Source organism: Rhodotorula graminis (genome assembly GCF_001329695.1).
Source record: "Rhodotorula graminis WP1 unplaced genomic scaffold RHOBAscaffold_11, whole genome shotgun sequence".
Classification (NCBI taxonomy): Eukaryota; Fungi; Basidiomycota; class Microbotryomycetes; order Sporidiobolales; family Sporidiobolaceae; genus Rhodotorula; species Rhodotorula graminis.
This window is the reverse complement of record NW_017264938.1, coordinates 545,239-559,031: the sequence shown is the minus strand read 5'-3', so window position 1 is coordinate 559,031 and position 13,793 is coordinate 545,239. Positions and strand designations below refer to the sequence as shown.

At 70.3% G+C, this 13,793-nt stretch overlaps 2 protein-coding genes across 2 annotated transcripts; both read left to right on the top strand.

The window, feature by feature from the left end:
* Positions 1 to 201: 201 nt before the first annotated feature.
* Positions 202 to 7,385, top strand: RHOBADRAFT_55123 (uncharacterized protein; the record flags this gene model as incomplete). Its single annotated transcript, XM_018417677.1, has 7 exons — positions 202 to 854; positions 937 to 2,455; positions 2,535 to 3,461; positions 3,524 to 3,565; positions 3,629 to 6,163; positions 6,241 to 6,375; positions 6,456 to 7,385. 7 exons carry the CDS (start codon positions 202 to 204, stop codon positions 7,335 to 7,337), a joined length of 6,693 nt encoding a protein of 2,230 aa, XP_018269420.1. The 3' UTR covers positions 7,338 to 7,385.
* A 3,154-nt stretch (positions 7,386 to 10,539) lies between these two features.
* RHOBADRAFT_55122 (glycosyltransferase family 4 protein) lies at positions 10,540 to 13,738 on the top strand (the record flags this gene model as incomplete). Its single annotated transcript, XM_018417676.1, has 7 exons — positions 10,540 to 11,223; positions 11,294 to 11,416; positions 11,480 to 11,605; positions 11,671 to 12,255; positions 12,325 to 13,227; positions 13,294 to 13,523; positions 13,591 to 13,738. The coding sequence occupies 7 exons, from the start codon at positions 10,540 to 10,542 to the stop codon at positions 13,736 to 13,738; spliced, it is 2,799 nt and encodes a 932-aa protein (XP_018269419.1).
* Positions 13,739 to 13,793: the final 55 nt, after the last annotated feature.

Here is a 13,793-nt window from a genome sequence, read left to right as displayed (position 1 = left end):
CCCTTCGACCCACCCACACTCGACAGCTCGAGAGACGACACAGGCAGCGCCTGACTTGCTCACAGGTACGCCCCACACCCTCCCTTCCGCCCTCTCCCTCTCGCGCCGTCTCGCTCGTCGTCCTCCCTCATCGAGTGTGGGGGCACGACCCCCGCTCACCCTCGTCGACCCGCACCAGCAGCAGCACCGACAGCACCAACAATGTCGAGCTACGGCACTCCTCGGCCCACCCAGGCGAGGCCGCCAGCCCGTCCGACCCAGGCCCCGCTCGACGGGCCCTCGCTCCTCTCGACCCCTCATCGCACCCCGTCCGCACTCCGCCCAGCTCTGTTCCACCCGCGCTCAGACCTCCCAGCGAGTCGTACCCTCACCCCAACCACCACCACCACCCTCGCGCACGCCCACGCCCGCGCCCTGGCGACCGCCCCTCGCCCCACCACGTCCCACGCCCACTCGAACCCGTTCGACGCCCTCCCCGCCGCCGCGTTCGACTCGTTCGTCTCGTCCCTCACGTCGTCGATCCGCGCCGCGCTCGCCCCACCTGTGCCCGCCGCCGAGCTCCCGAGCGCGCGCAGGCGCCGACAGCGCGACGAGCATGCGCGCGAGAGGGACGAGGCGAGGAGCGAGAGGGAACGGAGGGCGAGGGAGAGGGAGGATGAGAAGGCGAGGGAGAGGGAGGAGAGGGACGAGCTGCGCGGGACCCAGGGCGACGAGGACGACGAGCGCGAGGACGTCTTTGGCGAGGTCAAGGAGGTCCTTCCTCCTGCCGCCGCGTCGTCGACCTCTGCGTCCGACGACGGCTTCCGCCAAGACGACCGCGACGACCTCGCAACCGAGCCCATCGTCCAGGACTTGTGCGTCGGCCCTTCCCTTCCTTCTCGCACCTCGGTCCCGACCGATTCTGACACTTGACCTCCCACCTCCCACCTCCCGCAGCGCCCTCTCGCCCTCGCCCTCGCCCACCCACTCCGACTTCCGCTCCAGCACCTCGTCCCGCTCGCCCTCTTCCGCCCCTGCCCCAGCCTCGGCCCCGCTCGAGATGCGCCAGGTCCCGTCCGCCCCCGTCTACCAGGACCAGCCGCACCCGGCGCGCGAAAAGCCGCTGTTCGTCCCGCGCAGCGCAGGGAGCGCGTCGGCGTCGGAGCACGAGGGGCTGCTCGGGCTTGATGGGGGCGAGGGCGAGGACGGCGAGGAAGCGTGGGAGGGAGAGGGTGGGCACGGCCGCGAGGGGACGTACGGGCTCGAGACGGCGCCGTCGCTGTCGCGGTCGCCCTCGCGCTCGCCGTCCATCGAGCCGGCCGGGGCGGGCCAGCATCCCGCCGCCGCCGACGCCGAGATGGACGTCGACCGCTCGTACGACGACGACGACGAGCGGGCGCAGCTCGCCGAGGACGAGCCCGACCTCTACGTCGACGTCGACGCCGACGAGCTCGTGTCGGACGAGCACAGCGACGACGATGACGACGAGCCCGAGCGCGTGCACCGCGACCCGTTTGGCCGTCCCGTGCGCTACGCGCACCCCGACCTCGCCGAGTACGACGACGACGACGACGACGACGCGCCCGAGCTCGAGCCCGTGCAGGACGACCTCGAGGTCGCGGCCGACGACGAAGCGCCGACCAAGCGCACCAATTCGGGCACCGAGCTCCTCGAGCTCGGCTCGTCGTCCGACCTCGAGCCCGAGCCCGAGCCCGTCGCGCAGGCGCAGGCGCATGCGCCGCCGGCCGAGGTGCCGGCGCTCGGGCGGCACCGCGCGAGAAGGGCGGTGTATGGCGCGGTGGGCGGCGAGGCAGGGCGAGAGGAGGAGGAGGACGAGCTGGAGGACGAGCTGGAGGACGAGCTTGAGGACGAGGGACAGGGTGCGGGCGACGCGGGCCCGGTCGCGGTCGAGCAGCCGCACCTCGTCGAGGCCGACCTCGTCGTCGGCGCCGAGCTCGCGCTCGCGGGCCCCGACGAGCACCAGGCGAGCGCCGCCGCGCTCCCGTTCGCCGCAGACGCCGCCATGCTCGACGCGCTGCCGCCCTGGCTCGCAGCGGGCGTCGGGCTCGCGCCGTACGGCAGCGGCGACGGCGAGTCGACGGGCCCGGCGACGCTCGAGCTCGGTGGCGACGACGAGGACGAGGACGAGGAGGGCGGCGGGGCGAGCAGCGCGGCGTGGGCCGACGTCGAGGACGAGGGGCAGGAGGACGAGGAGCTGGACGAGCGCGAGGGCGAGGTGCGCGAGGGAGAGTGGTACGGCGAGGGGATCCCGGGCGATGAGGTCGAGATGGGGCGCGAGGAGGAGGGCGGGAGCGGTGCGAGCGCCGGCGCGAGCGGGATCGAGGGCGCCGACGCCGAGATGGTGGCTGGCGAGCCCGAGCTCGTCCTCGAGCGCGACGACGACGAGATGCTCGTCGATGAGCCGGCGACGTCGCGCAACCCGCTCGAGGGCGTCTACGCCGACGAGGACTCGGAGGTCCGTCTCGCTCTTTCTTGCCTCTCGCCTTCACCCGCCCTGTCGATCCACACTCACACGCACGTTCACTCTCACACAGGACCTTCGCCCGCGCATCCCCTACTCGGCAAAGGGCAAAGCCCGTGCGCCACCGACGCCCTCGGACCTCTCCCGCGCCGAGTCGCGCTCCCCTCGCGCCCTGTCCGCCTCGCGCTCGCCCTCCCCTTCCGCCTCGGCCTCGGACGACTCGCGCTCGTCGTTCGACCTCGACGCCGCCCTCGCCGACTGGGCCGCCAGCGGCGCGCCCACCCTGCGGACCCTCGAGCCGTCCGACCTGTTCGCCATGCACGACGAGCTCGTCGTGCAGCTGCAGCGCGCCGTCGAGGCCCGCAGCGAAGTCGGCCTCCTCGTGTTGAAGCAGGTGCAGGACGTCGAGAGGGTGTTTGAGGAGATGACGGGGCAGGCGATTGACCCGAGCGAGGACGACGAGGACGAGGCCGAGGACGAGGTCGGCGAGGGGCGGTACGGCGCGGGCCTGCCGGGCCCGGAGCAGCTCGCGCTATCGAGCGACGACGACGACGAGCGCGCCATGTCGGGCGACGAGGACGCCAATGACGACGGCGGCGAGACGTTCGCCCTCCCCGGCTCGCCCCTCTCGGCGCGCCTCTCGTCCTCCGCCTCGCCCCCTCCCCCTCCTTCCACCTCGCGCTCGCACGCCGCCGACAACGACGACGAGCCCGACACGGCCGACCGCTCGGCCTACTTCCCCGACCTCGAGCGGCGCGGCACTGACGCCGCCGACGCCGAGTCGACGGCGGCGCACGCGGCGGCCGAGGCGCGCCTCGACGAGATCGCGGGCGAGCTCATCGAGATGCGCGAGGGCGGGTTCGTCGGCGAGCTGCGCGTCGAGCGGAGCGGGATGGAGGAGCTGGAGCTCGAGGAGGAGGACGAGGACGAGGTCGTCGTGGCGAGGGGCAGCTCGGTGGTCGAGGTCGAGACGGATGGCGAGACCGTGCTCCCGTCCGAGGTGCGCCCCTGCCTCTCTGCCGTACACTCTCCGCGATCGACACTGACTCGCTCGCCTGACAGGTCGTCTCGGTCCGCGGTACGAGCGTCCTCTCCGACCGCAGCGTGCGTCCTCTGTCGCTCCTTCTCTCCTCTACCTCGCCATCTGACACCCTGCTTCTCCTGCAGCTCGCCTACCTCGACGTACAAGCCCTCGAGTCGTCCGTCGCCGCCGACAGCGCCGACGACGAACCCGCTCGTCGTTCGCCCGAGCCGCTCCAGCCCGCCGAGCTCGTCGACATCCCGGTCGCTCCCGAGCACGCCGCCGTCGAGCACTTGGCACCGGACAACGTCGACATGGACGATGGCGACGACGACGAGCTGCTCATCGTCGAGGAGGCGACCGCCACCGAGACGATCGACCTCGTCGAGCAGCCCGCCGAGCTCGGGCGCCCCGTCTCGCTCGAGGCGCCCACTCGCACCGAGCACGTGCCCTCGTCGTCGACGACCGAGGCCGACGTCGAGCAGCCGGCGCGCCACGAGGTCGCCGAGTCGACTCGCGCCGAGGACGAGCTGGCGCCCGACGTCGCCGCCGACGAGCCGCAGGAGGACGTGCTCGCCGCCGGGCCGCCCGTCGTCAAGGACAACGCACTCGACGTTGAGCGTGTCGAGACGGAACCTGTCGCTCTCGAGCCTATCGTCCTCGAGCCCGTCGTCGCCCAGCCGCCCACGGCGCACGCCTCATTCGCGCCCTCGGCCCCGGTCGACGCCGCCTTCGACACGCCGCTCGTCCCTTCCACCGACGTCGCCGCCTCGACCGGCGAGCCTCGCGTCCCGCTCCCGACCATCTCGGCACCGCACCTCTCGTCGCACTTCCGCCTCGAGGACCGCCCGGCCATGTCGCTCTCGTCGCCCATCCCGTACCCGCCCGTGCGGTCCGAGCACAATGTCGACAGCCCTGTTCACAGCGACGACGGCGACGCCGACTCCGTCGACGAGGCGCCCGTCCGCGTCGGCGTCAGCGACGAGGAGATGCGCGACTCGGCGCTCGTCGGGCGGCACGTCCCGCTCGCGCGCATGCAGGACGGCTCCCCGGTGCGCCTCAAGGCGGCGTGCGACCTGCCGAGCGAGGAGATCGAGACGGACCAGGCGTCGGGCGGTCTGACCATCCTCGACGACGACGCGTCGTTCCCGCCCTCGCGCCCGGTCGAGCTCGAGTCGGTCGCGCCGGCGCCCGCAGCGCCGCACGCGCATGCCTTCATCGGCGCGACGCCGCCGCCTGTCGACGACGAGGACACCAAGGAACAGCGGCCGCCTATCGTCGACGGCGTCGCGCCGCCGCAGAACCTCGCCCTCGTCCCCGAGTCGGCGCCGCCGAGCCCGCCGCCGATGCGCGCCGGGGCCCTCGAGCCTGCGCCTGCGCCTGCCCCCGTCGAGCGGCAGCAGGCCCGCGACGCCTCGCCCGTCGCCGCGCTCGAGGTCCCGCACGCGTCGTTCACGCCGTCGGCCCCGGTCGACTCGGCCTTCGACGCCGGCCGCGTTCCGACCGCATTCGACCTCGCTCGCTCGCCCTCCCCTGCAGCGCCCTCCTCGGCCCTCTCCCCTCGCACCTTCTCGTCGCACTTCCAGCTCGCGCCCGGCCCGACCCCGGCGCTCGACGCGCCGATCCCGTACCCACCTGTTCACGCCGAGCACAGCGTCGACAGCCCTGTGCACAGCGACGACGAGCGTGTCGACTTGGTCGACGAGACGCCCGTCAGGGTCGGCGTCGACGACGAGGAGATGCGGGACGAGGCGCTCGCCGGCAAGGCGAGGCCGCTCGAGGAGGCGGTCGATGCGTCGGGTGCAGCGGGCACGCTCGAGCAGGTCGACACGGAGATGGGCGGCGAGGAGGACGGCGGCGCGAGCGGGCTGCTCGTCATCGACGACGACGCGGACGCTTTTGGGTCGGTCGAGCGGGAGCCGGCCGAGGCTGCGACTGCGCCGGCTGAGCCGGTCGAGCCAGTCGACGTCGAGCCAGTCGTCGTCGAGACGAACACGTCCACGTCGACTGTTGTCCGCCCCGACGAGCGACCGCCCATCGTCGAGGGCGTTGCGCCGCCCCAGAACCCGACCCTCCTCCCCGACCCTTCTCCTCCTACCGCGCCTGCCACGCTCGGCGACGCCCTCTCCCCCGCCGACACCGCGCCTCCTCCTCCCGCATCGTCGATCGCGCCCGCCGAGCCGCAGCCTGCCGACGAGGTCCGGTTCGAGGACTTTATCACGCTCGACGAGTCGGTCGACGAGGACGCCGACAGCGACAGCGGCGACTCGGACGACGACATCCTGTCGCTCCTCGTACCCGACCGCAAGCGCACTGCCGCGAGCGGCGGCGAGAACGCGGTCGGGCCTGTCCTCGGCCTGCCCGCCGGCGAAGAGGTCGTCACGGGCGACCTGTCGGCGCAGGCGGCGGCCGACGACGAGTCGTCCTCGCCCAGCTCGCCGGTCGAGCCGTCGACCGAGGTCGGCGAGGTTCTTCTCGCGAGTGAGACGGTCGGCGAGACGGCGGTCGAGCCTCTCGAGGCGGGCGAGGACGTCGACGCGGGCGACTTTGGCGACGCCGAGCCGAGAGCGACGTCGCAGGCGCCGTCGTCCGAGCCGATCAGCTACCGCAGCGAGGACGAGCCTGCGTTCCTCGAGCCCGAGGAGGGAGACGGGTTCGCTGAGGCGGCCAACAACGATCAGGTGCGCCCTCCTCCCTCTTCCTCCTCTCTCTCTCTCTACCGCTTCTCCTTGTACTGACATCTCTCCCTGTGCAACAGGACGACACGCTTGACACGTCGCTCCTCGTTCACGGCGTCGTCGACCCGGGCGAGTGGGACCCGTCGCAGCCGATCCAGTTTGGCTCGGCCGACGACGAGCCCGCCGACACGGTCATGAACGGCGACGACGACGAGGTGAGCACTCTCTCTATCTCTCTCGCGGGCCAGACGTCGAGGTCGGTGTACCGCGTCTGACGAGATCGTTGCCGCCGCAGATCGTTGTCGGCCGCAGCTCGTCCGCCCAGCAGGAGGACGGCGCCGACGACGCCCCGCAAGACGCAGCGCCACCTCGCTCGCCCGCTCGCTCCAAGAACGAGATCCGCCATCTCGAGACGACGCCTCGCCGTACTCGCTCGGCCGACCTCGCCACGCCGGCGGCTCCTGTCGAATCGTCACCGGCCCGCCGCTCGACTCGCCTTTCCTCCGTCGTGCACGACACCGAAGCGGCTTCAACGCCATCGGCGTCGTCGTCTAAGCCGCAGACGCCGGCCGCCAAGAAGCGCTCGAGGAAGGACGACGCCGCCGCAGGCCCCTCGTCGACCGCCAAGCGCGTCCGCCGGTCCGGGCAGCCCAAGCACGGCACCGCGTCTACGAGCGACGAGGACCGCGAGGTCATCGTCCCGAGCTCGTTGACGCAGCACGGCCCGGGAGCGGCGGCCCGTCACCACCACCACCCGGCGCCGCTCGGCGACGACGAGCGCGCGAGGAGCAGCGACGCGCCGCTCACGCGCTCTCGGTGCGCCTACGTGCGCCTCAAGATCCGCTCGACCGAGGCGCCTCGCAGCGCGCCGTACCTCGTCCAGGTGCCGTCGTGCGCGTTGACGTCGCCGGTCGCCAAGGAGACGATGCGGGCGTTCGACATCGAGAACCTCGGGCCGGTGCAGGACTCGGACGACTGCGACGGCATCCAGCTCGGCGGTCACGGCGGCGCCGACTCGTACGCCGCCGACTCGCTCCACGAGGCGCTCGTGCCGCACGGCGACGTGCTCGCCGCCCTGCAGCGTCTCGTCGGGCCCGACCTGTGGCACGAGGGCGCGGTCGAGGTCTTGCCTCGCGGCGCCGGCTCGGTGGGCAAGGGGGCGAAGAAGAGGCAGTAGCTGGGACGAGCACGAGGGTCGCACTGTCACGAGATTATGCTTGCGCGGCACAGCCCATCGAGAGTGACCGTCCGAAAGGCTGAGAGCGCCGCACGTGCCTCGGCAAGCTCCTCTCGTTTGGCTCTCTCGCTGAGCTCGGCGACGTTCTGCTCATGAGTCTAAGGCGCCTGTCAAGCTGTGTGTTTCGAGCGAGGTTTCCGAGCTCGACAGACTCGAGAGCGGCGGCCGGGTGCCTTCCGCTTCGCCATCTCGCTCCATCGACTACAGCCAGCCCCCTCGACTCGGCTGAGGGCCACGGCACATGAGCTGTGCCCGGCCACCCGACCGCCCAGAGCTCCGGTGTCGCCTTCCGACGACACCGTCCTCATCACCCCGCCTCCACCTCGCCAGCCGTCCGACCTCCCTCAGCCGCCTTGCAGAGCAGCGAGCGCTCGATCTCGCCTCTCGTCACCGGAGTGCGTGCTCGGACGGGCCAGCTCGGCGGTGGAGCGCGGTGCCGTGCCGCACTGGTGGGCGGGGTGGGCGAGGGAAGACGCGGCAGCGCGCTCATCGCCTCAGCGGCGTGCAGGGCACACTGCTTGTCCCAGCTCTCCCAGTACAGCGGGTCTCGCATGCGGACCCTCGAGCGCAGGTCTTGCCCTGCGCTCGATCGAGTCGTCGACCCTTCGTCCTGCGTCCGTAAATCCGCTGCCCGCTCGCTTGCAGCTTCTCGGCGGTCAAGTGTGCCGCTATACGCGGTATAGATCTGCACGGTGGCTCGGCAGAGGTGGCCGGTCAGGCGGGCGAGGGTGCGCCCGTGTCGCCTCTCGGCGCGGCGCACCTCTTGCTTCTCTTCCCTCGCGCCGCCTCGAGAGCCTCTGTCTGTTGTCCCAGGCCCTCTTGACGCTCGACTCAAGCTCCATACTCTCGTCATGCGCTTCCTCGCTACGCTTGCGGCTCTCGTTGCCGGCGCGTCGGTCGCCGCCTCCGCCCCCACCTGTCTGTCCCGGCAGTATCTCGACTCTGGCGCGTCCTCTCTCTCTCGCGGCATCTCCTCCTCTTCGACGACGAACTGACTCGCTCCTCCTGCAGCGACGATGCAGTGTGTCGCCTGCTCGAGCAACGCGCTCACGTGCACGAGCGCGACGGTCGCGCTCTCCTGGTGCGGCACCCACTCTACCCCTCTCGACTCGGTCCAGCGTGCTCATGGTCTATACGCGACGCAGCCAACGAGGGAGCTTCCTCACGTCCGACGGCAAGTGCGTGACGAGCAGCAACTGTCCCTCGAGCACGTTCGCGGACCTCGCAAGTGCGCCCTCCTCTCTTTCTCTCTCTCTGCGCCGGGACCAGTCATACGCCTGCCTCACACCTGATACCCTCGACACCGACAGCTCGCAAGTGTGTCGCCTGCGCCTCGACGGCCGCGCAGACCTGCTCGGACGCGTCGCCGACGGGCGCGACCGCTTGGTGAGCCGGCTCTCTTCCCCATCATCTCGACGCCGCTCTGCACTGGACGGTCTTGCGCCTCTACAGCAAGACCAAGTTCTGCCTTCTGAACGGCAAGTGCTACGCCCAGGTGCGGCCGCCAGCAGGGTACTACTGCCCAGGTGCGTTGCTCGGACCGCTTCCTCCTCTCCCACCTCTCGCCCGAGCCTGACCTTGCCTTTCGCCTCGCAGCCGGCATCGCGACCCCGTGCACCGGCGCAGGTGTCGCCAAGTGCAACGCCAAGGGCGAAACCCTCGCCTGCGAGTCGGGCTACTTGTTCGACTCGGTCGCGAAGACGTGCAAGGTGCCCTGGTGCGCCCCTCTTCCCGTCACCCTCGCCTTTACCGCCGAGGCCGCACTGACTCGTCATCGTCCACAGTACCGGCCCCGGCGTCGCGACCTGTGACTCGGACGGCGTACCGACCGGCTGCAACCGGCCCTTCCACTTTGCGAGCAAGTCGAACAGCTGCATCCTCTGGTCCGTCCCGCTCTCTTGCGCCGTGCGCGCACAGACTTACTGACACTGTCTCTGTCGAAAGCAACGACTACCAGTTCTGGAACGCGCAGACCCAAGAGTGCGTCTGCTCGGACGGGTTTTTCTCGGTGCCGACCTTCTCGGGCGGCGCGAATGGCACGCCGAGTGCGCCCACATCTCACTATTTCCGCCCTCAGTCGGACAAGGACGTGACTGATCTTTCTCATCCACGCTCTGCAGGCTCTGGATGCCGCCTCTGCTCGGGCCTGAGCCCGAGCGAGCCGTGCAACGCCGCGACCGCCGAAACTTGGTGAGCTCGCCAGCCCTTTCCCTCCTGCCGACTTGACCTGACCATCTCTCCCGCCGTCCTCCAGCTTCCGCTACTACGACGAGACCACGGGCGGCTGCCCTCGCGAGTGTCGCGAGAACTCGGACGGCACGCTCCCGGCCACCTACTACTACAGCACCCCCGCCGGTCCGTCGCTCAAACCTGGTCATCACTCCCTACATGTCCACAGACTCACACACTCTCTCTCTTTGCAGATGGCCCACGCTGCAAGTCGTGCGGCGGCGTCGAGATCGACTCGTGCACGGGCCCGGACGCCGCCCTCGCGTGCCGCTCCCCTTACGTCCTCGACGCCGGCAAATGCGTCCTGCCGCAGTAGCCGCCTCGCCTCGACGCAGCGAGATCTCTCGATTGTGTCGGCTGCGCGAGGGAGCTGCTGCGGTCGCCCTCGAGAAGCGAGAAAGCCGTCCTCGCCCTCCTTCCCGTTCTCCCCCTCTTCCCTCTCTCGTCTTCTTTCCCGTCCTCTCAGGCTCTCTTCCTCGTCTCTCGTCCTCTCCAGTGCCTCGTCGTCTTCCCCTGTATCTCGAGCCGTCATGTCTCCCCCTCTCTCGCGCCTCGCGTCGGTCGAGGCCAGAGTAAAACGACCCCGGCCAGAGCGAGCAGCCTCGCACGCGCAGAAAGCCGCGTCGGAGAGACACGCACGCATGGAGAGAGTGCAGCGGCAAATTTGGACTCGTCCGCGAGCGCAAGAATGTACCTGCGCACGCCGCGAGCTGAGCGCTGAGCCTCGAGCGGATCGCCCGGCGGCGTTCCTCCCCCACAAGCTCGCACGTGGCGAGAAGCCTGATCGGAGGGGAATCCCGGCCGGTTCACCTGCGCCCCCTGTCGGTATCTCCTCCCACCGCTCGGGCTCGAGCTCCTCCCCTCGCCTCTCGCACCGCTCGGCACCACCACGACTCGGGCGCAAAGAGGCGCGATGCCGTCTCTGCTGTACCGCAGCACGCCGAGCCGTTCGTCCCTGGGCAAGCAGCGCCGCCGCCGCCGCCTTTCCCCCGTGTTCCTCGTCCTCGCCGTCGTCGCTCAGCCGCTCCTCCTGTGGGCGTGGTACCGGCACGACGCGCACCTGCAGCACGCCGTCACGCAGCTGCACCACAAGCGCGGCGCGGCAGGCGGGCCCACAGCCGCCTCGCCCGACGTCTTCTGGCCCTCGTCGTCGCCTCTCCCCGTCCATCACTCGCCCGCGCTCCTCGACTACTCGAACCACCCTGTCGCCCCGTCACGGCCTTCCGCCCGCCAGTTCCTGTTCTCGCCCGACCTGTACGCCCAGGTCTTGCCCGTCGTCGCCGTCGTCACGACGACCCGGGACGCGCATCCCGACTGGCTGCGAGAAACGGCGGCGAGCGTGTTCGGCCAGTCGCTGCAGTCGCTCGTGTGGATCATCGTCGACGACGCGACGACGAGTGCCGAAGCGCTCGTCGTGCTTGCCGACCTCGAGAAGGATGCGCGCGTCGTCGTCCTGCGGAACGAGGGCGGGCTGGGCGTCGGGCGCAGCAGGAACCGCGCGCTCGAGTACCTCGGCGAGATGGACGAGGGCAAGCGGCCGAGATACGTCGTCAGCCTCGAGGACGACGACCTGTTCGAGTTGACGGCGCTCGAGAAGGTGCGTCCCGAACCTCTTCCTCGGTCCCTCGCTTCGATCGCAGCCGACTGACCGACGATACATCCCGCAGGTCGTGTTCATGCTCGAGAGCAACGGGCTCTGGGACCTCGGCGGCTTCCAGGTCGTGCGGTTCGGCGAGGAGAACAGCCTCGGGTACGGCGGGCTGCACACGGGCGCAAAGCACCTCGTCATGGTGCGTCCTTCGTCGCCTCTCTTGTCCTTCTGCGCCTCCCTGACTCTCGCTCGTCGCCCGTAGCACAACCACGTTCCCGACGCGGCCGTCGTGACGACCCGGGCGCTCCTCCAGAGCGGGTGTCGGTACGAGGAGGACGACGAGTTCTTGGGCGCCGAGAACTGGATGCTCTGGCTCTGCCTCGCCAAGGTGCGCCTCGACTCGCCTCCTCTCGGCTCCTGTACCACCTTACTAACTCTCACCTGGACCTGCAGGAGGGTTACTGGGGCGGCACGGTCCCCGAGGCGCTGTTCTGGCACCGCATCAAACCGGCCGAGAGCAAGCGCCGCTCGATCCTCGCTCTCGGCAAGGCGCCGTCGTCGCTGCACATCAAGGACAAGTTCTCGGCCCTCGTCACGTCGGGCGCCTTCCCCGAGATCGCGCCCCGACCCGCCGAGCAGCTCGAGAACGTCCGGTGGAACTTCCCGCTCGTCAACGCCCTCGCCCCACCTCCCGACGGCAAGACGCTCCTCCTCGTCCTGTCAACTTTTGCGCCGACGCAGGCCGGCCTCGCCGCCCTCCACCAGCTCGAGCTGCTCGCCGCCGACGGGTACCGCGTCACGGTCGTGGCGACGCACTTCCGCCCTCAAGACGGCCTCGCCCTGCGCCCCGACCTCCTCAAGTGGACGCACGACGTCCACGTCCTCCCGTCGTACGTGCGCCCGAGCGATGCGCCAGGGTACCTCAAGAACCTCGTCCTGTCGCGCGGCGTCCACGACGTCGTCTTTGCCGAGTCGGAGCTCCTGTACGAGCTCTTGCCCGCCCTGTCCGAGCACCTTCCCGACGTGCGCTTTGTCGACGTGCGTCCTCTTCTCCCCTCTACTCTCGTGTCGAGGCCGCCGAGACTCATCGTCGCTGTCTGCTCGCAGTACCTCCACGTCGACGGTTCGAGCGAGTCGTTCGTCCTGTCCACGATCTCGGAGCGCTTCACGGCTCGAACGCTCGTGTCGTCGTCCAACGTCGCCGCACAGCTCGTCGCTGCCGGCCATTCGGCCCTGTCGGTCGGCGTCCTCCCGTCGGGCATCGACACGCAGGCCTTCTTCCCCGTGTCGCGCAAGGTGCGCGCCTACGCCAAGCGCAAGCTGCTCGGCGTCACCGACAAGACGACCGTAATCCTCGTCTCGTCGCCGCTCGCCGAGGTCCACCGGCCGCACTTCATGCCGGCCGTCGTCGCCGCCCTCGAGGCGCAGGGCCACTCGCGGTTCCTCGTCGTCTTCATCACGACCGACACGGGCGGTGGCGACGGCGTCGTCTCGCTCGACACGATCAACCGCGAGATCGCCGCTCGCGACCTCACGAGGCGCGTGCGCGTCTTTGCCGGCGGGCTCGACCACCCCGAGTCGTACCTCGCCGCCTCGGACGTCTACTTGCGCCTGTCGACCTCGAACGAGACGTCGAGCACGCTCGGCGAGGCGATGGCAATGGGCCTCGGCGTCGTCTCGACGCGCACGAGCGGCGTCGCCGACCTCCTCGCTCACGACGTCGGGATCCTCGTCGACGCGCCCTCGTCCGACTCGCCGGCCGACGCCGCCGCCAAGTTCGCCAACGCGCTCGGCGTCGCCATCGCCGTCGGTCCTGGCGCTCGGCGTGAACGTGCGGCGCGAACACGAGCCGTCGCGCAGGACAAGCTCGACTGGCGCATCCTGCAGACGGGCCTGCTCGACGAGCTGCGCGTCGCCAAGCTCGCGCAGGACAAGAAGCACGTCCACGAGGGGTCGTGGCGTCAGCCGGCGCAGCTGCCTGTCAACCCGGCCGCGCACTATGCTCTTCAAGTGCGTCCGCCTCTTCCTCGTTCCCTTCCCTTCTCGCCCCGAAACTCACTCTCATCTCCCTTGCAGGCCGTCCTCATGGAGAACCACGACGAGACCGACTTTGCCGTCTCGCAGAACAAGCTGCGTGCGCCGCCCCGACACGGCGTCGGCAAGGAGCTCCAGGACCGCTGCGGCGAGACGAGCCCGGACATGTCGAGCTGGATCAACTCGCTCGAGCGGGCCGAAAACTGCCGTCCCGAGGCCAAGTTCCACCCGCGCAAGCTTCAGCGCTCGGCCCTCTTCCAGTGCTCGGCGTGGTGCGTCCCTCGCTCCCTGTCTTCCTCGCCCTCGGCGGCCGAATGACCTCGTCCTCGTCGCGCGCAGGTGCATCTGGGACTTGACGACCGAGTCCGGCGCCGGCTGGATGTACGACGGCACGTGCTTCACGCGGTTCGCCGACCCGGACAAGACGTGGTGCCGCGACTGGACCCACACTCGCCCCAAGGTGACCCTCTCCGACAAGGAGGAGTGAGCCCCTCCTCCCTCTCGCATCCCCCTTCTTCCTCTCGATACCCTCCTTTTTCGTC